At 50.0% G+C, this 25,199-nt stretch overlaps 1 protein-coding gene across 3 annotated transcripts in view; it reads left to right on the top strand.

The window, feature by feature from the left end:
- Positions 1–15,624, top strand: part of SLC2A9 (solute carrier family 2 member 9) — a 241,274-nt gene extending 225,650 nt beyond the window's left edge. For all 3 annotated transcript variants that reach the window (XM_039248991.1, XM_039248989.1, XM_039248988.1), the window contains one exon: positions 15,278–15,624. In XM_039248991.1, coding sequence (XP_039104922.1) covers positions 15,278–15,532 — 255 coding nt within the window. In that variant the 3' untranslated portion in view covers positions 15,533–15,624. The remainder of the gene's footprint in view (positions 1–15,277) is intronic.
- Positions 15,625–25,199: the final 9,575 nt, after the last annotated feature.

Below are 25,199 nucleotides of genomic sequence, written 5' to 3'. Positions count from 1 at the left end.
GAAGGTGAGAAACCATCAGATGTCCCTGAGGAAGAACCACCATTGATTCCCAGGGGCCATTTCAAACCTCGCCCCCTCCCCTTCAGTTAATACTTTGCTTATTAATTGATTAGGACCAAGCCCGGCACATCCCAGAGCCGTGCTGTAAGCCCGACTCAGTCCAAGGTCAGCCGGGCTGGCCACAGGCCCACATGATGGTTACTCCTGCATCCACGGTTACAGGTCCCCTGCACACGGCTTTTGCTGTGCTCATGGCACGCTCCCACAGCCCTGAGCTGGGGACTCCTGTCCTTCCCACTTTACTGCAGAGCGGCTGAGGCTCAGGGGGCAGATGACCGAGGTCCTGCAGTCACCATCCAGCCTCGTCCCTCTGTCCTGTGGCCTCTAACTGGTGGACATTGTCTACAATTCTCTAGTCTCAGACTGAGAGGCTGACTCGCTGTGTGACTTTTAAAGCATCGTCCACTGCACCTGAGGTACAAGGCCCCTGCCTCTGAAGCGTGTGTGCTGGGCGGGCCCCCTGGGCCCCACCCCCTTTCCTCCCGACCTCGGGCACCTTCGCCAGGGCGCGGCCAGAACATAACAAGTTGTCTTTTCAATGGACTTTGAACCTTAAATGGCTTTTTCCTGTTTGGTTCAGAGCCAGCAGAGCCAGGGGTCAGTAAAATACTCGTTATTGTGGGGAAAATTAACTTCAAGCCACTTCTCTGTCCACTCGGATCCCCCCACCACCCCTGCAATGTAAGTGGAGAAATTCTAGAGCCTTCCCCTGGCCCACCACTCAGGTTTCCTGTGTCTGGGAAGTAGGTCACTGTCTTCTGAGCAGTTTGGGGTGGGGGGGCAGTGAAAGACCCCCCTCAAAACCCGCCCCCTCACTTTCCCACCACGTTTCGTGATTGAAGGCACAGACGTGCCTCTGTAACACCCGGGTTTGCTGGGAGCCTGCCGTGTGCCAGGCCCCAGCCAACCCCTGTCGGTGCTGGAAGATCCTGCCCTCGCATCTCCCTTGTGCAGACCGGCGGCCTGGAGCTCCCCAAAGGCACCCCCTGGGAAATGACAGCGCCAGACTTGAGCCCAGTCCCTCATTCTCGCCTGTAAGACAAGGGGACGAAGGAGCCCTTGGTTATACAGCTGGTGATTCCATCCTACAAGTGCGTTTGAGCTGTGCTTGAGGAGTTAATTTATGTTGAAACACACCCACGCGCATGCACAGGCACGCACTTGCGTGCACCTACGTCCCCACACAGGCTGCGCCTCAGGGCGTCTCCAGCTGATCGGACCCATCTGACCTTTATCTCATGTTGTTCTTCTGGCGAACCGTGGCCCGTCCACAGCTTCTCCCAGACAGAGACGCAGCGCCGCCTCTCCCTTGAGATGCCCCCGCAGACGCGGTGTGTAGGGGCCAGGCTTGTGCCGGGTTCCTGAAGCACGGGCTGGTTCAGCCTACTCAGCTGCATGGCATGTCGGGGACAGGGTGCAGGAGAGGACAGTGACCATGACAGAGCAGGTCACGTGTGCAGTCACCCCACTGCATGCACCTGGCAGTCAGGAGGGGTTGGGTTTGCTGCAGGAAGAAACAGTGCCCAAGTGTTGGGGGCTTTCACCCTCCCAGGACGACAACTAGTTCATGCTAGGTGTTCATTGCAGGGGGTGAGGTGGGGGGGGGTGGCTAGAGATTCTGCCCCAGAGCCTCCCGACTCAAGCTTCTCCCCCTGCAGCAACAGCCCCTGCAGGTGAAGGCATGTGACAGGTCTCTCCTGTCCACTGAAGCCTCTCCCGGCAGTGACGCACACTGCCACCACGCAAATGCCGGTGAGTGAAAGCCTCACGGTCACAAGGTTCACCCCAGGGGAAACGCGAAGCACCTTATGTCCAGAGGGGAAGAGCCAGAAATCTGTCCTTCCGTAATAATGGCCATAGTCCACTCTCTGAGGAGGAAAGTCAGGCTCAGCGGGCCGAGAACACTGGAGTCCCCCCTGTACCAATGGGAGGAAGAACATGGTCCCACCCGTGGATGTCACCCTCGTGTGCCCTGCCTCTACCCACAGGGCTTTGGTGTGTGTCAAACTCCATTCACAGTAACACAGTTTCTGAGAGTCTTGACCACAGATTTAGGGGATCATGTTCATTCTAACTGGCTGGCTTCCAGCTGGGTGCCCGGGAGCCTGAGAGGGTTCTGGGGCCCCAGCTCATCCGGGCCACCCTGTCATGATGGACTAGAGTGTCTGAGGGTAAAACAAGCCCAGGACTCCCAGTGGTTAGAGGACCCCGCCTGCAAGCATCCCGGGGGAGCCCCCGAGCCTGCTGAGACTGTCACTGTGATTGAAAATGCATCCGCTCACGCTATCGGGATGATCTCCGGCCACATTTCACAGAGAAAGTCAGCCTGAGGGCCGCTCAGAGCCCGGCCTGGAGCAGAAGAATGACGCCAGGGCCGAGGGTAAAGGCTCAGGGCCAAGAAGGATGCCACCTGCCCACAGAGCTGAGGGCGCCCCGCAGAAATGACACAAGTCTGCATGCCTGTCTTAGAACGCCCAGACCAGCAGTCTCCTCTCAGACGTGTCCGGGGCACAGGAGTCACAGGAGAGCTGTGGGCTCCACTCCTTACGGGCTAAGGTGTTGGCACTTGGGACAAGGCAGAGAGGAGCGCGGGGGCTGCACAGAAAGACGAGTGGCTGGGGAGGGCCCGGGAGGCAGGTGTCTCTGATCCATTTCCTGAGAGGCGTTTGGGCTCAAACCTTGTCACTGCCCTTGGCATTTTGGGGGTAGATCTAGATAGATGTGTGGCTCCCACATCAGAGAGAGACCACCTGACCTTGACCTTGCCCTTGCCCGGCAGTGTCTGCAGTCACACAAGGGACATGGGTAGGCAGTCTGGGGGAGCCGAGGAGGAGGGCCCCCTCTGCAGAAACACACCGGCTCAGTGCGGCAAGGTCAGGAAAAGCTGATGGGCTGCGTGAAGGAGGAATTGAAGTGTGACAGGGAAGCAGGGGAGCCCCCAGTGAACGCACCAGACCACACCTCTGTCGGGCGGTCGTCAGACCCTCACCTGGAGTCCTCTGGAAACAGGGGTCCCAGGGTCCCTGAAGGAGGTGACACCATCATTCCCTTGTACTGGCCAAGATGGCAGGTCTGTGAGTGTGAACTTCTGTGTCTATTCCCAGAGCAAGGCGACCTGTGCCTACAGGCCAGACACTAAACTGTGTTATAGCCAGATGTGTGGCACAAGTCCTGGCCATGACCAAATGACGGCAGAGTGGGAGGTGACATCTGTCACCAGAGGGCACATGACACTCTAGGTGTGTATGACCACACTGTTACCAAAGAGTAGGGCCAACGTTCAAACCTAAACCTGTCTAGCCCTGTCTCAGATTTGTGACGGTCCGCGGGTTTGCTGCACGACTAACACGAGATCCCACGCTGTCTGGGGCTGGGTTCCCTGGCAGCAGACGCTGGAAGCTGGTGCATGGGATTGTCCCTCACCTCTCACACATGTAGAGCTGACGGGAGCGCTGTGTCCCGTGGGGAGGTGGCGGTGCTGAGCCGCATCTGTGATTTGTCCTCAGTCATCCAGCTACCAACAGACAGGTTCAGGATGTGAGCCCAAGTCCCCTGGTTCCGGCAGCCTGTTCCCAACCCAGACCCGGGGCAAATCAGACGGGGGCTAGGAATATAAACACAGCTGTGCTGTGTTGGGTAACAGCCCCCAAAGATATCAGATCCTAATCCCCGGAACCTCTAATGCTATCCTATATGGAAAAATCGTCCTAGAAGTGACTAAGTTAAGGCCCTTGAGAGGAGGAGACGATCCTGGGTTAGCAGGGTGGGCCCAGTGGAATCTCGGGGGTGCCTTTGAGAAGGAGATTTGACCCAGAAGAAGCGTATGAAATGTGACCACGGAGGCAGATTGGAGTGACGTGACCACAGCAAGGAGCGCCAGCGGCTGCCGGAGCTGAGGGAGGCAGGGAGCAGATTCTCCCCGAGAGCCTCCAGGGGAAACGACTTCAGCCCAGTGGCACCGATTTGGGGCTTCTGGCCTCCAGAGCTATGAGAGAATACATTTCTGTTCTTTTAAGACACCACATTTTTGGTAATTTGTTACAGCAGCCGCAGGACTCTAACACAGTGGGAAGCCACCAAGACTGACCACATCGCTAACATTGATTGAACAATTACTATGCACCTGGGTCTGTTCCATGCACTTATATATTGTAATCCATTTAATCCCACAAGATGAAGCGAGTGCCATTATGGCCCCATTTCACAGACACAGAAAGGTTAAATCACTTACCCAGGGTGGCCCAGCGAACCAACAGTAGAAGTGGCATTGAAGCAGCTCCTGGGTGTGCATCCTTAACCACCACACTATATAGTGTCCCCCAGAGAGTCACAAATCTTACCCGGTGTCTCCTATCCAGAGGGTGAGAAGTGCTAGGCCAGCCTTGAACATGACGCCTCCTGGGGCTCTACGTGTTCATATAAAATTCCTTAAGCACATCCTTTTATGTAGAATGACCTGGGGTAGACTATTTGGGGAGGAGCTGGTGAGCGGGGTGAACACATCTGACCAGAGAATTTCTGCAGGAAGCCCCTGGGATGGTAGCCAGTGGCCAGCCCTCGCTGACGTCACAATGCGTACATGTTCTGTACAGCCTACAGGGCGACCTCTCTCACCGCCTCGAGCTCCCGGGCTGCCCCCCAAGGGCTGTGCCTCTTCAGTGCTGACTGAGCAGCACCCCATCTCCGGCAGGACAGTGATCATTTTAGGAGTTCTGTTTGTAGCGCTCAGTAAACACAGAGCCTACGGCCGAGGGTTCAAGGCTTTTGTAGTCGGAGCGCCTGGGCTGATGTCCCCGCTCTGCTCCCCATAAGCTGTGTGGCCTTGGGCAGGTTCCCGGGTTTCTCCAGCCCTCTGTTCCTCACGTGCATATTGAGGGGACCCACAAAACCTGCTCACGGGGCCGCTGCGAGATTATATCCTGGGATTCTTAGAAGGCATCAGGCTTGGCCGGTCACAGCAGGGACAGGCCATGGCAGAGACAACAGGTGCAGGCCGGCCGGCGAGTTTGGGGAGGTGGGACCTCAGGGGTCCCCGAGGGGGCTGCAGACAGTGAGATGGAACCCCAGAATTGAGGGATGAGGCGTGTGTGTGTCTCCTAGGGCCGCTGTAACAAACACCACAAATGGTGGTGAGGAGGCTCAAAACAAGGGAAGTGTCTTCTCTGCAGTTCTGGAGGCCAGAGGTCTAGGTCAGCTTCCACTGACGCGAAGCTATGGGCAGGGCCACGCTCTATCCGGAGGCCCCCGAGATGCTGCCTTGCCTTTCTCAGCTGCACCCTTGGCCCCCGGCCCCTTCGTCCACCTGCAGAGCCCACAGGGGAGCGTCTCGCCACAGTGGTCACTTGGCCTTCACCTTCTATGTCATATCTGCCTCTGCGTCCCTATTAAAAGGACACTCTGACTGCAGTTAGGGTCCACCCATGTGACCCAGGATCTTCTCCCCATCTCAGAATCTTAATCATATCTGCAGCTTCCATTTTCCATGTAAGTCGACGTTCCCAGGATAGCGGGGCCCAGGATATTGGGGGCAGAAAGTGTGGGCGGGTCTGGGAAGCAGAACCTGGTCAGGGCTACCCAGAAGCCAGGCAGATGTGGTGCTGAGTCTGTGCCTCCTGCCCCCCACCCCTCCACACCGACTGAGCACAGGATGGTCCTGAGACCCCCAGGGGGCAGCACGTGGGACAGCTCTGGGGTGCAGGGCCCCTGGCAGATTACGGAGGAGCCTGGATGAGCCCAGGAACAGGAGACACACTGGACACTCATACATGGACCACAAATATTACCTGCATGCCTGGCTTTTATGTGAGGCATTTGATACTTGTTCAGTGACAGTTGGGTAGGCCCTATGGGACTTGAGTGCTCTGTTGGGGAATTCGCACTTGATCTTCTAGATGACAGGTTCTTAGTCCTGGAACCCCACGAAGTTCACGTCGGGGAAATTTAAGATAAATGATGATGTCTGGGATCTGTCACCCCCCTCACTGAGATTCTGAGTTGGCGGGGGAGGGAGTAGAATTATCAGTATTTTCCTATGTTTTCCTACATGAGCACCCCTGATATAGGTGCTGAGGAAACAGTGAAGGACACTAAGGTGGCAGTGGAATGAGCGACTGGAGTTGTGTTTTGTGAAGACCCTTCTGGCTGTGTGGAGGCTGCACTGGAGGGGGCACATTGTAGGCAGGGAGGCCTGGTGGCTGGGACTTCCCGTCATCTGCAAGAGAAGCGATGCTCACATTTGGGCCAGGACGATGGGCAAGAGGAGGGATGGGTCAGGAAGAGAGTAAATCCATTTCACCGAGCAGGGAGGGAATCGCTCGCCAGGCAGCACCCAGCTGGGCAGCCAGCTAAGCAGGTGACAGGGTAGCTCACACACTCTCGTTCTTCATCTCCTGCAATGACAGTCAGTGCCAGCCGACCAGCAGCACAGCCTTCCATGTTGTGCTCATGGCCCAGATACCTCTGAACTGGTCCCAGAAAGACCTCTACAATTAACTTCTTTTTATTTTCTTTTATTCCAATAATCCACATTTATTTTTTAAAAAGTTAATATAATTTATTGTCAAGTTAGCTAACATATGGTGTGTATGGTGTGCTCTTGGCTCTGGGAGTAGATTCCCGTGATTCACCCCTTACATGTAACACCCAGTGCTCCTCCCAACAAATACCCTCTTCAGTGTCCATCACCCGTTTCCCCCTCCCCACTAACTCCCCATCCCCCTCAACCCTCAGTTTCGTCTCTATTTAAAAGTCTCTTATGGTTTGCCTCCCTCTTTGTTTGTAACTATATATTTTTTTCTTTCCCTTCCCCCATGGTCTCCTGTTAAGTTTCTCAGCTTCCACATATGAGTGAGAACATATGATGTCTCTCTTTCTCTGACTGACTTATTTCACTTAGCATAATACCCTCCAGTTCCATCCACATTGTTGCAAGATCTCTACACTTTAAACAAGGCTGTTGGCAGGAGGGGACATGAAGACTTTATTCAGAGGAGAAGGGCCATGTGATGGCCAGGACTTCTTTCCTCCTAAAGCCTGACCCTTAGAGCTCAGTGCAGCTCTTTCCTATTCTCCGTCATCCCAGTTAGTGGAAGTCCTGGTTGATCATCAGTCTGGCCCCAGGAAGGACATCCGTGGGTGTGATGCAGGCCTCACAGTCAGAAATTCACAGCAGAATCTTAAAAATCTATCAAGTCCTCTTTTCCTTCCTGTTCACAGAGAGGGTATTTTATAGATCAGTAATTTCTAAATATTTTTATTTGACCTGTTGAACCCTTTGGGAAAGCAAGAACTTTCAAACTTAAAAAAAGAAAAGGAAAGAGAGAGGGCAGGGAATAAACAGAGAAGATGCATGAAATGACTCCAGATAGAGTCAAGAACCAAATGTGAAAAATGAAAAATGAAACAGAAGACAAAGTAGGAAGGTATCTGTGAGACTCAGACGGGGAAGGGCAAGACCCCTAAAAGCACAATGCAGAGAAAGGGGACAGATTCGGTTATAATAAAAGGAAGGACCTGATCCCTGTGAGGAAGAGCTCGGTCAAGGGGCTTGATGGCTGGAATACTAAGGAAGTCCTACAAGCCAACAATAAAGGCAGGAGTCCCACTGAGAAGGTGAGTAGAGAATGAGAAAGGGCAACACCAAAGGAGAAGCATGGCTATTTGTCCAGTTATCGAAATTACAAATCTGGAGAATGCCAACCATTGGCAAAGACATAATGAAATGGGCACCTTCATGGACCAGTGGGGCCAGTTTTTGACAATTATATTAAAGCATCCATATACCCTGTGACCCCAGTTTCCACCCCTAATTACATATCCCAGAGAAATTTTTGCAAAGGTCCGTCAGGTAGATGCCCAAGAATCTCAGCTATAGCGCTGTCCATGGTGATGAGGAGCTGGACGTAACTAGGGTGACGTCCTCAGGGAAGGTGTCAACATTAGCAGAGGCACATCACACTTCTGCTGCAGCGGGAAGCAGTGAGCTACATCTTCTCCCACAGCACTTACAGACCTAAACCCAGTGCTGAGAGAGGTCAAGTGCAGAGTGAAGACTATAGCCAGATACCATTTAAGTAAATGATGTAAATTTGCATAAACACGCATATAAAGACACTACAGATTTCACAAAGATAAAGCCAGATTAGAGATAGATGGAGGGGTGCCTGGGTGACTCAGTCGGTTGGATACCTGGGTGGCTCAGTCGGTTAAGCACCCCCCTTCAGCTCAGGTCATGATCTCGTAGTCTGTGAGTTCGAGCCACACATCGGGCTCTGGAGCCTGCTTCAGATTCTGTATCTCCCTTTCTCTCTGCCCCTCCCCTACTCACACTCTGTCTCTCTCACTCTCAAAAATGAATAAATGTTAAAAAAATTTTTTAAGAGGTCGATAGATCGATAGACGATAGACATACAGACTGATGGAAAGATACAGGACGGAGATAGAGAAAGGACAGGTGGATTCGAGAACATTTATCAAACAAGCAGGAGCTTGCCCAGAGATGGGAGAAGGGCACAGCAGGGCAGAGGAATGAGAGCAGCACTGAGGATAAGAAGGGAAGAAACAAATACAAACGAGAGAGAAACATTCCACAGGCCAGCAGCGAGGGTCGGTCAGGAGATGAGGGGGTGCCCTGTTCCTGGGGGCGGAGTGGAACTGGAAAGGGCAATAGAAGGAAAGGGAGGGAGGTCATTAGTAAGTCAGCTGACACACAGTACTTGTAACTCCCCACCGGGCAGGGCAGGGCTGGGGGGAGCCTGAGGAAGTATCCGCCCCCCGCCTCGCCTCTTGGGGCACCACAGTAACACAGCAAATTAATGACATTGTCCCCATAGTATCAGCATTTCACTGTGCATCTTTCTGCTCTTTAGTGCCAAGCCCCAGACCTGATCTTTTACGTACATTTTCTCAGGAGCCCTAACACAGCCGTTGTAGGGGTCGTTCGCTCAGCCGGGGTTTGGGGACCACTGTGTGGGTCCCTCTAAGAGGGTAGAACACAAGGGCCAGTTCTCTGCTGGGGACAGTCACTGAGACCTGTTCATCTTCCTCTTCCTCTCCTTCTGTTTATTCCTCCTCCTCCCACTTCTCCCCTCCTCCTCCTCCTCTTCTTCCTGTTCCTTTCTTCCTGTAAAATTGAGGGGATTCTAATTATAAACAATTCAGGCTCACTGTAGAGACTGTAAAGCAGTGAAACCAGGCATGTTAATGGGTTAATGACACTGTTTCCTTCCTGTCTTCCAAATATACGTAATTTTTCATATTTATAAAAATAGGAACCAATTTTTTTTTTTGTTCTTTTGCTTTTCTCACCTGCCATGATATCAGGAGCATTTCCTTATGCCCGTGGGTATTTTTAAGGCAAATTCCCTCCAAAACAGAGCTCCTGCCAGCCAGGGTGTCTCTGGGGCCTCTGGGTTTTGAGGATCACTCAGAAACGTGGAAGGTGTGAGCATCGACTTGAGGGGAATGGCCTTGCTGGAGACGCTGGCCGGGTGGCCACATTTAGATTCTGTGAAAGGTAGGCCCCCTGACCCAGTTCGGGGAAGGTGACGAGGACAGGACTTGTCGGGGCAGAGGCCGGGCTCGGGGGGGCTGCTGTTGGCCGTGACGGCTACACTAGACAAAGGCAGGACTTACACGTTGAGGTTCGCACCCCCACCACCCCGACGCTCCTGTGCGGGTCCTTCTCCACTGAGGACTCCACAAATGACCACCTCCATCGCACCGCCCTTCCGGAAACTATCTCAGCCGGTCAGTAGCCTGCCTTAGTCTGCCCGGGTGCCACAGCCGGACAGGGGCTTCAACAACAGACGTTTGTTTTCTCATAGTTCCGGAGGCTGGAAGTCTGAGAGAGAGAGAGGTCTTGGCAACATCGATGGCCTCTGAGGCCTCTCCCCTTGGCGTGTAGACGGCCATCTTGTCCCCGTGTCTTCACGTGGTCATTCCTCTGTCCCAATCTCCTAAGGACACCCATCAGATTGGGTCAGGGCCCATCATCCAACTTCACTGTAGCTTGATCCACTCCTTAAAGACCCTACCTCCGCAAACAGTCCCATTCTGAGTTGCAGGGTTTCGGACTTCTGTGAATCCTGGTGGTAGACACACTGTGGCACACACCAGCCACCAAGTGCAAATTTTCAAGCATCTCGAGGTTTTCATGCTTTCCAAAATGTGTCAGTGGCGAACGTATCCCAGCTCCCGAGCAGGGACCTGCAAGGAGCTCCCCCAGAGAGCGAATATCAGAACCAGCACAGCTCAGACACTGACGTGACTCACAACTTCACTGTGTCATATGCATTCGCGGGGGATCCTGGGCCAGGTCCTTGACCGCTCCAAGCCTCAGTTTCCCAATCTCTAAAATGGAAAGTCCCTCGCTCTTGCCTCACCAATGGAGCATGGAGTCTGCAGAAGTTCTGAGCAGACACTGGCACTGCCCAGGCTGGGATCACTGGCTCACCCTGACGCCCCCGTCTACAATAGACCCCATGGGTCACGGGAGGGCCGAGGGAGCTCCTGCCAGGGAAGTGCCAGTAGTGCCTGGTCAGAGGTGATGCTATCATCACCTCCTTGGGCTAGGATGAGCTACGGTTCTGGGACCTGGGACAGCTGTTGCGGGGGCCCCGCCCACACCCACTCACCATGACCTTCTCCACAAACAACCCTGAGAATCCTGTCACCAGCCCACCTCTGCCCCCCGCTGGGGCTCGCTCTCAGCCTGTGGGAGGAACAGGCAGACGGGGCAGCCCACAGCCAGTGGGGGGGGGGGGGGGCGGTGAATACTCAGCTCCCCCCTCCTCGCCTGTGTGGGGGGACTCTGCTGTGCGCCCCATGTCTCCCGGGGGCCCCAGGAAGCACTGAGTTCCAGCTGGACACGTCCCCTCCTGTGTCAGTTCCAGAGCAGCCACAACCAAGTACCACAAACTTAGCAGTTTGCCTGGATAGAAATTTACTCTCGTGCAGTTCCAGAGGCTGGAAGCTCATGGTCAGAGGCCGGCAGGGCTGCTCTCTCCTGAAAGCTGTGCTGACGGGTGTGTCTGTGCCTTCTCTGAGCTGCCGGAGGTTTTCAGGGCTCCTTGGTTTGTAGCCACATTAATTACCCCAGTCTCTACCTCGCTGGGCACCTGGCCTTCCTCTTCCCTGTGTGCCTCCAGGCCTCATCTGTAAGGATAGCACTGATCAGATTGGAGCCCCACCATAGTCTCGTACGACCTCACTTTAACCCAATCACAGCTGCAAAGATGGTTTCTAAACAGCACCACCATCACAGGCCCTGGCATGAGGATTTCACCATATCCTTTGGGGGACACAGTCCAACCCACCACAGGACTGTCCCTGTGAGTCTCGTGTCCCAGAAAGCTGCTTGGTTCTGAGCAGCCCGAGAGAGTTGGTCACCCTACCCCCAAATCAGTCCCTCCCCTCCCCGTGCTCCCTGGGTCATCTCCTAGAGAGGCCACTTGCATTGACACCCCAGCATCAGGCTGTGTGTCTGGGGACTCCCAGCCTGAGGCAGACGCTGGACCGCCAGTACCACCTCCAGTACAGATCAAGCTAGTGAACGGTGGCCGCTGTAGTTGTCTGCTGCTCCTATTGCCCTGATTTGCCGGGCACTACGTTAGATATAAACGAGAATCCGGAGAAACTGTACAGACTTTGAGGCCGGGTCTTGAATCCCGACCGTGACCTTGAAGGCTGACCATACCCATCAGCAGTTAGGTGAAGAGCATGCTGGTCAAATTTGTCCAATTTTGATTGCTATCATTTTGATGCCCATGTAACAAGAATTGCCCAAGTCTGGCCACAGGGCCCCCGAAACAGAAGTGAAGTCAGCTCTTGAGCACAGTGTCTGCCCATGGACACAGGGCCGCTGCCATCGTGGTCATTATTAGTACTGTAAAGGTTGCTTCCTGCTGTGTGGTCCTAGGTTCACTTGAAGGAGGAGAAGAGAAAGAAAGAGCAATTCATGATGAGTGCTGGAAATTTACACCGTCCTGAACTCACTGAGCCATCCAGGACAAGTTACCTCTCTGAGCTTGCCTTCTTCCCTCCTCCCCCTTCTCTGCCACCCACGCTGCCCCTTCGTGCAGAATGTTCTAGATATGGTGGATGGCGTGGGTTGCCTTGATCCCTGGGGGCATTAATAATCACTCTCTGTTTCCCTGTCCTTAGCCACAGGCTGCCTTTTCCTGGGGCCTTTGCTATGGTCAGCATCAGCGTGTCCCTTTGGTTGCTGGTTATAAAAGCCTGCAGACCACTCAGCCTCTGCCGTAGGCACCAGTATTTTCTGGTTTGGAGAAGATTGCATGCAAATGTATGCCTGCTTGATTCCAATGGAGTTACAGAATTTCGTTTGAGTTCAGTAAAATCTGGAAGGGAGAATATGATTCTTTTCAACTTGAAAAGTATTGGGTCATATCCCGAATGCCTATGCAGTGTGAGGAGGAAGCTGACATGGATCCAGGATCGTGGGATCTGAAAGCAAATGAAACTGCCCCCTCGCTTCTCCGGAGGGTCCAGCTGCTATCCTTGGGTCTAGAGGAAGGAGGAGGGAATATTTCACTCGCTCCTTCCCCACTGGCACTGGTGTGGGGGCACAGTCCTGCCCTAACATTTCAGAGAGAACAGAGATGACCCTCATGGGATCAGGTGTAGGTCTGGGTTTCATGGAAGCAGGTAAAGTGGAGCCTCACTGGGCTGACCAGTGCAGGGACCTCTCAAGCTGAGATTGAGGGAGTCAGTGGGGGTGGGGGTGGCAGGGAGCAGGAAGAGGCTGGCAGAGGCCCTGCACAGGCCCAGAGCAGGAAGTCAAGGGATGTGGGGCATCAAAGGTAGTTGTGGGGGAGGGGAGAGGGGTGGAGGCCAAATCTGCCCAGGTCCTGAGGGCATGATACAGATTTGGGGTTTTTCCGAAGGACCCTGGGAAGCCATTGCGTGGTTTTAAGACATGAACCATTTTGTGACTTTAAATTTTTTTTAATGTTTATTTTTGAGAGAGAGACAGAGTGTGAGCAGGGGAAGGGCAGGAAGAGAGACACAGAATCCAAAGCAGTCTTCAGCCTCTGAGCTGTCAGCACAGAGCCCAACGTGGGGCTTGAACTCATGAACTGCAAGATCATGACCTGAGCGGTAGTTGGACACTCAACTGTCTGAGCCACCCAGGCGCCCCTCATTTTGTGACTTTAAAAGAACTCTGGTAGCCACTAGATTCAGGAGAGAGGCAGGAGAAACGGAGGGTACAGTGACAGACACCAGAACAGTGGTCAACTGTATGTGTTGGGGACGGCACGGAGGTGGCTGGGAGACAGGAGGCACTGACTAGAAAGTGGCACAAGGAACTTTCTGGAGAGGTGGAAATGTTTTGCATCTTGATGGAGCTCTTAGTTACACAGGACAGTACTTTTATCCAGACTTGCTGAACTCTACACTTACAATCTGTGCAAGTTATGATATCTAAATTCCATCCGGATTTTTTAAAGAAAAGCTTATATTTTTTCAAAAAAAAGTATGTTTCAGGGTAAAGTCATCAGGACTTAGTAGCAGAGACAGATAGAGGCAGGGGAAGCAGTCAGAGGTGAGTCAGGTGTCCGTCTTGGCCAAGGGAAGATAGTACGTGTCTGAGAACCGGTGACGAAGAGCAGGCCTGCCATGGAGGGAAGGCCGAGCCGGGGGCGCCTACAGGGTCGTTAATGTGGCTTCCAGCCGGGCGTGTGAAGCTGAAATGCCGTGAGGCAGCAACTCCAACAAGATCCGAAGGGTACATAGGACAGTCACTTGGGAGCCAGCACACACGGCAGAGATGTACGGCACCAGTGAGGTCCGGCTGCCTTCGGCTTCCCCTGGAGACATCCTAACGGTCCGACAGCCTTGACTTGTTAAGCTGTCCATAGAGCTGGAGGTACAGCTGGCAGGGACTTGACTCCCCATCAGTGTTTAAGTGGCAGCCCAGCTCTGACTCGCCTGGGAGCCTGGTGTGCATCGCCTGTGAACCAGCATCCCACGGGTCGTGGTGGGTTCTGTTTGGTCACATCGTGAAAGTCTAACTTGGACCATCGTTTGTCCCTTCATGCTTCTCCAGGAAAGTGCTCCCACTTCATTCCTTCATCTGCTCAGTCAACATACTCTTACTAAGTCAGTGCTTTCAGGAGCACCTGCAGGGCTCAGTCGGGTTAACCATCTAATTCTTGATTTCAGCTCAAGTCCTGATTTCACGAGATTCATGAGATCAAGCCCCACATCAGGGTCTGCACTGACAGCAGGGAGCCTGCTTGGGATTCTGTCTCCTCTCTCTGCCCCTCCCCTGCTCGGTCGCTCTATCTCTGTCTCTCTCTAAATAAATAAACATTAAAAAAATACTGGAGCTAAAAAGAAAACCCTCAAAGTCCCATGGGGAAAACTCAGATAACCTGAAAAGAAATGACCATCAGGGGACATCATTCTTCTTCTGAGGAAGACTCTACCTGTAGAGTAAGGGACACTGTCTTCAAATTCTTGAGAGGAAACTATTTTGAAATCAGAAGTCCATACCTTCATGTATGGGGTGTGGGGGGGAAGGCATTTTCAGACATGAGAGGCTCAGACAGCTTACCACGCGCATCGGCCAGCTGTGGCTTAGGAAGCTGGTCCCGGAGGTATAAGATGTGCCATGCCTGCAAATCCTGGCCACCAGGAGCCAGTTTGCAAAGTGGTTAAGAATCAGAGGTTGGACTGGCAGCCAAGGTCAACCACATGGGAGACCTTGGGCAAGACGCTTCATCCCCTGAGTGCAAAGATCTCAGCTCAAGGTCTGGCCCAGAATCCTCAACAAACGTGGTTCAGTTCTGATGCCAGTATTAGTTCCATAAGCACTCACAGCTGCAGGCAGGGCGGCTCATGTCCATAGCAGGAACCAGCGGCCCTGTTTACATATCTATTGCAAAGATTGACTAGTCATTTAAAATATCCTTTCTGGGGCACCTGGGTGGCTCAGTTGGTTAAGTATCTGACTTCAGCCCAGGTCATGATCTCACAGTTCATGAGTTCGAACCCCACATTCGGGTCTGTGCTGACAGCTCAGAGCCCGGAGCCTACTTCGCATTCTGTGTCTCCCTCTCTCTCTGCCCCTCCCCTGCTTGTGCTCTGTCTCAGAAATACAGATTTTTTAAAAATTATTAAAAACAGTCTGTTGAGAGATGTTTTCACAGCCAGATTTGTGATCGTCTCCTTGACGTTCCTTGTCTCTCCACAGAAAAGTCTGGACACCTACTGTTTCCTGGTTTTTGCTGCAGTCTGCCTCTTGGGTGCTATCTATTTCTATTTTGTCCTGCCTGAGACGAAGAACAGAACCCTTGTGGAAATCAGCCAGGCGTTCGCCAAAAGGAACAAGGCCTCCCTGCCAGAGGAGAGCACAGACTCAGCCGTGAATGACAATAAGGTGTCCCAAAGGCCCGAGCAAGACTCCACTTCCGCGCCGGACAATTATGTCAAAAATGGGATTGTCTAAACAGATAGTCTCGCCATTTCAGGAAACCAGAGGTTTCCCTACAGTTAACATTATTAAGTATTTAACAATAAACCTTTGCTAACGTAACGTCACAACCATTTGGGTTTCATTCGTCACTTATCTCCACACTCTGTGGAAGGTGTATCCCTCATTCTTCTATAAGGATTTATGGCCTGTCCTCTTCATGACTTGGCCCAAGGTTTCAAAGTGAAATTGAGGAAATAGCATCTGGAGGCTTTCTCACAGGAAAAGCATATCGTCTGACAGCAATCACCATGGGCCAGAAATCACATACTGAGGCTCTGGTGACATAAACTGTGCCCTAAGCAGCCTTGAGCTGGACCTCATCCTGGACCTCATCCTGGACCCCGAAACCCCAAGGGACCCTTGGCTTTGGTCCTAGATGAAGGGTTTCAGAATTCAGTGGAAAGACTCATTTACTTCCTGATAAGCTCCTGTTACCAATCTTTGGCTTGGCCTTGTGGGTCTCAGGCTCAAGAAGCTGATATGAAGCCACCATCATCCCCTGCTCTGCCCCTCGCAGGCTGTGTCCCACGAGGCTCACGGTCTTCACCTCAGAGCATCAGACATGTGTCAGAAGGCATAAAGAGGTTCAAGATGTGGGAGAAGAAACTTTCCAGTAGCTGGGGCAGTGACTACAGATTGAATGCTGTTCAACTGAAAAAGCAACATTAAGCAACATTAAGAATGATTCTGAAGTGAAAGGTAGGCTTGTTGGAAAGACAAGGCAGAAGACCAATGTAAGGCTGTGGGCAGCTTCTCCCTCCCTCTACCTCTTTGTGTTCTATTCAGACCCTCAACAGATTGGCTGAGGCCCACCCACATCAGGGAGAGCAATCTCCTTTAGGCAGTCCACCCATTCAGATGCTAATCTTGTCTGGAAGTACCCTCACGCACATGCCTAAAATAACGTTTAACCAAATAACATTTAAGCCCACCCTCCCTCCAACAAGACCCAGTCAAGTTGACACATCAAATTAACCATCACAGATGGTGAGTTCATCGTTACACAAAGTCCTCAAGCAAAGGTTGGGTGATTGCTTGTCTTGGCTGCTGTTGAGGAAATCTAAGTGTCACTTGTGGGAGAAGTGGTTAGGAATAGATATGCTTGAAGACTCTTCCAGCCCTTATGTGCTAGGGCTGTTTGGGTTGGATCAGCTTGCAGCCTGCCTTGATAATGCAGGCCTGGTGGATTGGGCAATTCCCTGAACTTGTGTCCAGAATGAAACAAATTCAGAATGCTCATATATCAATGAAAGTGCATGTGAACTAGCATGTGTGTGTTTGAATTTAGTATGTCACAGCAGAAAGGAAGGGCTCTGGACAGAGCAATACCCTGGGACCCTTTCAGCCACAATCCTTCAGGCTTTGCTGACCATTCCTGGCAAGGCCAGCCTTCGCCAGAACCTTAGTTCTGAGTTTCCTTTCCTACCGAATACACTTCCATCACTGGGCTTCTCCTTTGATTGATTTTTCAATGCAATGCACCATACTACCCAGCCTTGGCTTGACTGAAAGATTTGGATGGTGTGTGTTGATATGAAGAGAAAGTGATATGTGGGTACAAAAAAGTGCCTGAGACAAAAAAGCCAAATAAAATGCAAAAAGATATCTTAGCTGTGGAGTGTTGTCTTTCATTTATAGACTTGAGTATTTAACTTCTAAAGAGGAGATACCTAATCTGGTCTGGGTACTAGGGAGGCACTGAGGATACATCAGTGAGCAGAATATACTGCCCTGCCCTGCATTCACTCATGCCTACCACAGAAGACTGAAAATCAAAGAAGCATTAATGGTGAAGCATCCCCTCAGGACCTGGAGGAGGGGGAACACAGGGATACAAGACGCAGGACCACCTAATTGGGGGTCAGTGGGAGGTGAGAATCAGGAAAGCCCTTCCCAAACAAATGATAGCAATGAAATGGGGAAACCACACAACCATCAGGCAAAGGGAAATACTCCTACATGTTCCCGCATTAGAAAAGTCAGCAGAACACCACCATGTAAATGTTTGGAAAAAAAAAAAAAACCACTAAGACACCCATAATCTCACATGATTCAGGTTCCCCAACACAATCACATTTTTTTCCATATGTCTCCGTCCATTTCTGTCTATTACTTAAACCCTTATAGTCACAGAATACATAAAACACTATGTACGCACTCTCTGGTCTCTTAGCTCCTATTTTTCCCACTTGATATTAAATCAGACACAGCATGTCCATTCCTAAGCCTTTTGGTCATACTCTAACATCCACCACAGTGACCTCTTTATGTACAGAGTTGTTCTTTCGATGCTGAAAAGTAATGGAGTGGTGAGTCAGACAGACAGACAGAGTTCCCATGAGCCTTGCTGCACAGGCTCTCATGCTTTCTGAGAGGGAATAACCACTTACAGCCCCCTGTATCCAGTCATGGACCCTAAAGGAATTGCTGCTCAAACTAACAGACCCCTTGCCCCAGCTTCTGCCCAAGGACTAAGGATTAGGTCCTAGTCTTGCTGTTTTACTTTATCCTTGCATCTCCAAGCCACCAGGGCTGACCTCTCCTCTTTTCAGATTCACCAAAAGAAAAGTCACTCTTCCAGCCTCTGGGTCTGGCTAAGATGAAATAAGTACACTGTTTGTCTCACTGATTATAACTAAAAACGCTGGGTAGAATATATAGCATAAATACCTGAAAGATAAATGATAGCAGGCAAATTGAGGAAAACCATCATAACTCACAGGACAACCTATATGGAGGTGTGTTTTCTGCATTGTTTCCTCCCATATCTCCTGACTTACACTCCAGGACAGACCAATGCCCAGAACCACACGGCAGGGCCCATGGAAAAAGCCTCAAGAGAATGCTCCCCCCCCCCCCCAATCTGGCCAGAGGGACAGAATGGGTGACCATCGGGAAAGAACATAGGGGGTGCACTGAGGCAAGTTCCAGTTGAGAAGGAAAGCCGCCAAAAGCAGATAAAAAAGGGCCAGCCAGATGTCCAAGGCCAGATACTCCCCTTGCATACTTTTGGCTTCTGTAATCTTGCCTCTTGCACCAGCCAACTGACCGCATAGCACAACTGATAGTGCCCCGCCCCTCCCCCCTGTGCAACCAATAAAATGTTTCCAAGTACCCAGAAGCTAACCAGGCATAAAAGAAGGCCAGCACCAGGGCTCAGGACTCAGCCTTTGGAGGTGACTCCGCTGTACTAGCACCAGTGTGATATAAACAGTCTTTTCGGATTCCCCAAGTGTGTGTTGCTTGTCTCTTCCTGGGCACCGAGTATTTGCTGTAACACAGTCATGAATTTGAACACCCAGGGCAGGGGAGGCAGTGATGGCCACAGAGAATTGTGGCCACATCTAAAATCTAAGAGAAATCCTTCTCTCTGATGAAAGGAACTGGCAAGACAGGACTCTGCAGATTGGGGTAGGTAAGGGGATGCTTATAATTTTTTTTCTCTTGTTTTTTTTTTTCTATCAATGTTTTGCCCCAGATGCAAATCTAGCTGTGAATGTGTGACACAATGGGGAGGCTAAAACCTTGTATTTCTAGTCAAAACACCAGGAGAAGTGACAACAGGAAATCGCAGTGAGGACACAGCTAAACAGAGGGACACCTAAATCTGTACTGAAGTCCTAGGCTCACCCCAGCACTCCGCATGCATGAAACTTTCTGGAAGCAATATAGCAGAAATTTAGGGACTGAAGTGTAAGACCACTGTTTGGGTCCCCAGTGGCCTCAGGGTGCTGAACTCCAGGTGGGCCCAAATCATACTGCAAAGCCTTTGAAAACCAACCAGAAACCAGAAACATGGTCCACAGAATGTGGGTCAGAACTTGCTGTCTGCACATAATCAGACTGATTGCCTACTTTTAAAAAAATGTTTGAGGGGCACCTGGGTAGCTTAGTCGGTTAAGCTCTGGCTTTAGCTCAGGTCATGATCTCATGATTCATGGGTTCGAGTCCTACATTAGACTCTATGCTGATAGCTCAGAGCCTGGAGCCTGCTTCAGATTCTGTGTCTCCCTCTCTCTCTGCCCCTCCCCCACTCATATTCTGTCTCTCTCTGCCTCTCAAAAATGAATAAATGCTAAAAAAAATTTTTTTTAATGTTCAAAATTTTTAATAGGACATAGATCCTCATATGATAGTATTCAAAATTTCCAAAGCACACTTCAAAGTTATAAGAAAACCAAGAAAGCCTCAATAACTCTCGAGGAAAAGAGCAATACCAACATATGCCAACCTCAGAGGACCCAGATGTTAATAGCTACTGTAAAGTATTACAGTGATGCTCCATGGAGTAAGTGGATACACTCTGGGAATAAACGGAAAGATAGACATTCTCAGCAAAGCAATCAAAATTGTTTCTAAAAATCGAACCTTTAAAACTGAACAATGCAGGAACTGAAAATTAAAACTCCCCTGACATCATCGGTGGCAGAACGGAGATGGCAGAGGAAAGGTTCAGTGAACATACTGACGGATCACAGGAAGTAGCTGATCTGAAGGACTGAGAGACAGAGTGAAGGAATCAACATTGGCAAGTATGTGGAGCACTGGAGGCTCCATACATCGTTAGTGAGAATGAAAAGCAGGAAGCCACTCTGGAGGGGAGATTAAATATCCTCCCTGATACTGACTGTAGCTGTATTCAAGAAAGTACTTTAGGTATGTTTCCTGATACATGAACCTCTGAGCAGAACATACATGTACACCATGGCCTGAGGCTTTTCATCCCCACCCCCACCCTGTGCACGCACACGGTACACACACACACACTCATACCTCCCCTACCACAGCCTCATGGAGCCAGGGCATTCACACACAGAGGAACAGAGAGTGTATAGGTCATGTGACAGTTCAATTCCTGAGGTGGAGAGAAAAGAGTGAGCATGATAAGGATTCCCTCCTTGACCAAACTGTAGTCAGGCTCCTCTGAACCTCTTCATTATTTTTTTTTAAGTTTATTTATTTATTTTGAGAGAGAGAAGGGAGAGGCAGAAAGAGAAGGAGAAAGAGAATCCCAAGCAGGCTTAGCACTGTCAGCACAGAGCCCTACATGGGGCTCAATCCCACAAACCACGAGATCACTTGACCCGAAATCAGGAGTCAGACACTCAACTGACTGAGCCACCCAGGTGCCCCTCTTCTTCACTAAGCCTTGTGCTTGGCCTGCTGACCCCAGTTTTAGCAAGAGTCCTGCTAAGCCAGTTTAGTGAGAATACCCCAACCTCTGACTTCGAATCAAGCTCCTCTTTCCCGACCCTTGATGCCTAACCAGGGGCTCTTAGCAGATTCCACCCACAGACCCCTCACGCTGCCTGTTGGCTACAGGTCCCCAGCTGTGCCCTGTTGCACTGGAGCTGATCTTTCAGCTATATACTATATACTATATGCTGTTCAGTAGTATCAACCCCTATTGCAATAGTCTTGAATAACATTTTCCTTGCCTGCTTAACTCCATCTGGTGCCATTGTTCTTTGACAAAATACTCACAGCTTTAAACTGATATACTTAAGCCAGTCAGGAAACTCTAACCAGTGAATGTCAGATTCTCCATCTCCTCAATCAAAGAAAACCCATCTTTGGAAACTCCTCTTAGGAAAAGAGAGTAAAAACAATGAAGGAAGAGAAGTTTCTACTTAACGGCCTCGAGGAGAAAGATGACAGCTGGCCCCATACGCAGTGTCAGATGGAGATGAAGTCTTGCAAAGGACTCCCCCTCGGTAGGGCTAGTGACATCCACGATCCAGCTTCCATAGCCAGAGTAAGTGCAGACAGAAAAGGTAACTCCAGGTGGGTGGGTCTCTCAGAAGGAGGTGGCAAGTGAACCTATTTTTCTCATCCCCAACTGGTCCTATGGATTGGGAAACTTCGTAAGTAATGCACTGAAAAACTGCCACTCAAACTGAGTTTCTGCCTAGGGCATCCTTGGGCAATCCAAGAATGTGGTGTAATTGCCCAGCCAATCACCAGCAAGCAAGGACAGAAGGGCAAAGGCTGTGATTGGCCAGGCCTGGCTTCCCACAGCAGTGATTGGCTGCTTCACTCATCGCTCTCGCAGGAGTCACCCAACGGCCTTAGTTTAGGGAGCTGAGTTTACCCAGAAGCACAGGATCTAACGGAACAAAAATATCTCCCTGCATTTTATTGTCTAATGAGACTGAGAGGTGTTTGCACTGAGTGCTAGGGATGGTTTCCTAATAATGAGGGTTTTATTGAAAAAGGGCAGGCATTCCATCCTAAACATTAGCAGTCACAATCCTGAAATGATTACTTATCAGCTGGTGCTTATCTTTAAAACAGGAATAACTATTCCATAAGGGCAGGGTCCATGTCTGTTGGACTCCAGCTAACATAGTTCCAGGCACATAGTAGGTACACAGTAAATACTGGTTGGATGAATGGGTAGTATGATAGAAAAATGGCCCCCAAAGCTATTCAAGGCCTAAATCCCCAGAACCTGTGAATATGTTGCCTGAGTGGCAAAAGAGATGTTGCTGCCGTGATTAAGTTAAGGATCTTGAAATGGGGGATTAACATGGATTATCCCACAAGCCCAATGCAACCACAATGGGTTCTTTCATGAGAGGAGGAAAGAGGGTCAGAGTCAGAGAAAGACATATGACATCAGAAGCAGTGGGGGAGGAAGAGGAGGGAAAGAGGGAGGACGGAGAAGGGAGGAGGGATGGAGAGATTGGAAGATGCTGCACTACCAGAGTTGAAGATTGAGAAAAAGGAGTCACAAACCAAAAAGTGCAGGCAGCCTCCTGGGAAGGGAAGGGAGGGGACACCCCCCCAAGAGGCTCCAAAGGGAATTCAGTCCTGCCAGCATCTTGAGTTTATCATTTCTTTTTTTTTTTTATGTTTATTTTTTAGAGAGAGACACGGTGCGAGTGGGGGAGGGCAGAGAGAGGGAAACACAGAATCTGAACCAGCTCCAGGTTCTGAGCTGACATCACAGAGCCCAACCCTGGGCTGGAACTCATGGGCCATGAGATGGTGAGCTGAGCAGAAGTCGGACGCTCAACCAACTGAGCCACCCAGGCTCCCCTTGAATTTATCATTCTGACCGTTAGGATTGTTAAGATAATAAATTTGTGTGGCATTCTGGCGCCAAGGTTGTGGCGATTTTTATGGCAGCAGGAGACAAATGCAGGTAGCAGAGAGCAGTTGTCCCCACAGAGAGGCGGGCATAAGCCGGGCACAAGATGGCTCCCTGGCACGTGGAGGAAGGGAGTAGAAAGTCTCTTTATGTTCATGTTTCATTTTGGGTTTTTTAAAAACAGTTTATTGTCAAGTTAGTTTCCATATAACATCCAGTGCTAATCCCGACAAGTGCCCTCCTCCATGCCCATCACCCCCTCCCCCCCACTCCCATCAGCCCTCAGTTTGTTCTCAGCATTCAAGAGTCTCTCATGGTTTGCCTCTCTCCCTCTCCCCAGCTATTTCCCCCCTTCTTCTCCCCCATGGTCCTCCATTAAGTTCCTCCTAATCATCCTATACGTGCAAACATATGGTAGCTGTCCTTCTCTGCCTGACTTATTTCACTCAGCTTATTAACACCCTCAAGTTGCATCCATGTTGCTACACATGGCCAGATTTCATTCTTTCTCATTGGCAAGGAGTATTCCATCATATAGATACACAACATCTTCTTGATCCATTCGTCTATTGATTGATACTTAGGCTCTTTCCATGATTTGGATATTGTTGAGAGTGCTGCTCTGAACATTGGGGTACACATGCCCCTGTGCATCAGCACTCCTGTATCCCTTGGGTAAATTCCTAGCAGTGCTATTGCTGGGTCATAGGGGAGTTCTATTGTTAATTTTTTGAGGAACCTCCACAGTGTTTTCCAGAGGGGCTGCACCAGTTTACATTCCCACCAAGAGTGTAGGAGGGTGCCCGTTTCTCCACATCCTCACCAGCATCTAGAGTTCTCTGATTTGCTCATTTTAGCCACTCTGACTGGCGTGAGGTGGTATCTCAGGGTGGTTTTGATTTGTATTTCCCTGATGAGGAGGGATGCTGAGCATCGTTTCATGTGTCTGTTGGCCATCTGGATGTCCTCTTTGGAGAAGTGTCTGTTCATATCTTCTGCCCATTTCTTCACTGGATTGTTTGTTTTTCAGGTGTGGAGTTGGGTGAGTTCCTTATAGATTTTGGATACTAGTCCTTTATCTGATACGTCATTTGCAACTATCTTTTCCCATTCCGTCGGTTGCTTATTAGTTTCATGGATTGTTTCCTTTGCCATGTAGAAGCTTTTAATCTTGATGAGGTCCCAATAGTTCATTTTTGCTCTTGATTCCCTTGCTTTTGGGGATGTGTCAAGTAAGAAATTGCTGCGGTGGAGGTCAAGGAGGTTGTTTCCTGCTTTCTCCTCTTGGGTTTTTTTGGTTTTCTGTCTCACATTCAGGTCCTTTATCCATTTTGAGTTTATTTTTGTGTATGGTGTGAGAAAATGATCTAGTTTCACTCTTCTGAACGTTGCTGTCCAGTTCTCCCAGCACCATCTGTTAAAGAGGCTGTCTTTTTTCCATTGGATACTCTTTCCTGCTTTGTCAAAGATTCGTTGGCTGTACACTTTTAGGTCCGATTCTGAGTTCTCAATTCTATTCCATTGGTCTATGTGTCTGTTTTTGTGCCAATACCATACTGTCTTGATGATGACAGCTTTGTAGTAGAGGCTAAAGTCTGGGATGGTGATGCCTCCCGTTTTGGTTTTCTTCTTCAATATTACTTGGGCTATTCGGGGTCTTTTGTGGTTCCATACAATTTTAGGATAGTTTGTTCTAGTTTTGAGAAGTATGCTGGTGCAATATTGATTCGGATTGCATTAAATATGTAGATAGCTTTGGGTAGTAAAGACATTTTCACTATATTTATTCTTCCAATCCATGAGCTTGGAATGTTTTTCCATTTCTTTGTGTCTTCTTCAATTTCCTTCAAAAGTTTTCTATAGTTTTCATCATACAGATCTCTTATATCTTTGGTTAGCTTTCTTCCTAGGTATTTTATGGTTTCTTTGTGCAATTGTGAATGGGATCAGTTTCTTGATTTCTCTTTCTGTTGCTTCATTGTTGGTGTATAAAAATGCAACTGATTTCTATACGTTGATTTTGTACCCTGCAACTTTGCTGAATTCATGGATCAATTCTAGTAGGCTTCTGGTGAGTCTGTCGGGTTTTCTATGTAGAGTATCATGTTGTCTGCGAAAAGTGAAAGTTTTACTTTCTTCTCTGCCAATTCTGATGCCTTTTATTTCCTTTTGTTGTCTGATGGCTGATGCTAGCACTTCCAGCACTATGTTAAACAGCAGTGGTGAGAGTGGACATCCCTGTCGTGTTCCTGTTCTCAGGGGGAAAGCTCTCAGTTTTTCCCCGTTGAGGATGATGTTAGCTGAAGGCTTCTCATAGATGGCTTTTATGATATTTAAGTTAGTTCCTTCTATCCCGACTCTCTCAAGGGTCTTTATTAAGAAGGGATGTTGTATTTTGTCAAATGCTTTTTCTGCATCTATTGACAGGATCATATGGTTTTTATCTTTTCTTTTGTTGATGTGATGCATCATATTGATTGATATGTGAATATTGAACCAGCCCTATAACCCAGGAATAAATCCCACTTGATCTTGGTGGATAATTCT

Source organism: Hyaena hyaena, unplaced genomic scaffold, assembly GCF_003009895.1.
Source record: "Hyaena hyaena isolate Hyena2069 unplaced genomic scaffold, ASM300989v1 scaffold_328, whole genome shotgun sequence".
Taxonomy (NCBI): domain Eukaryota; kingdom Metazoa; phylum Chordata; class Mammalia; order Carnivora; family Hyaenidae; genus Hyaena; species Hyaena hyaena.
The sequence above is the reverse complement of the archived record's forward strand: the minus strand, read 5'-3'. Positions and strand labels throughout refer to the sequence as shown.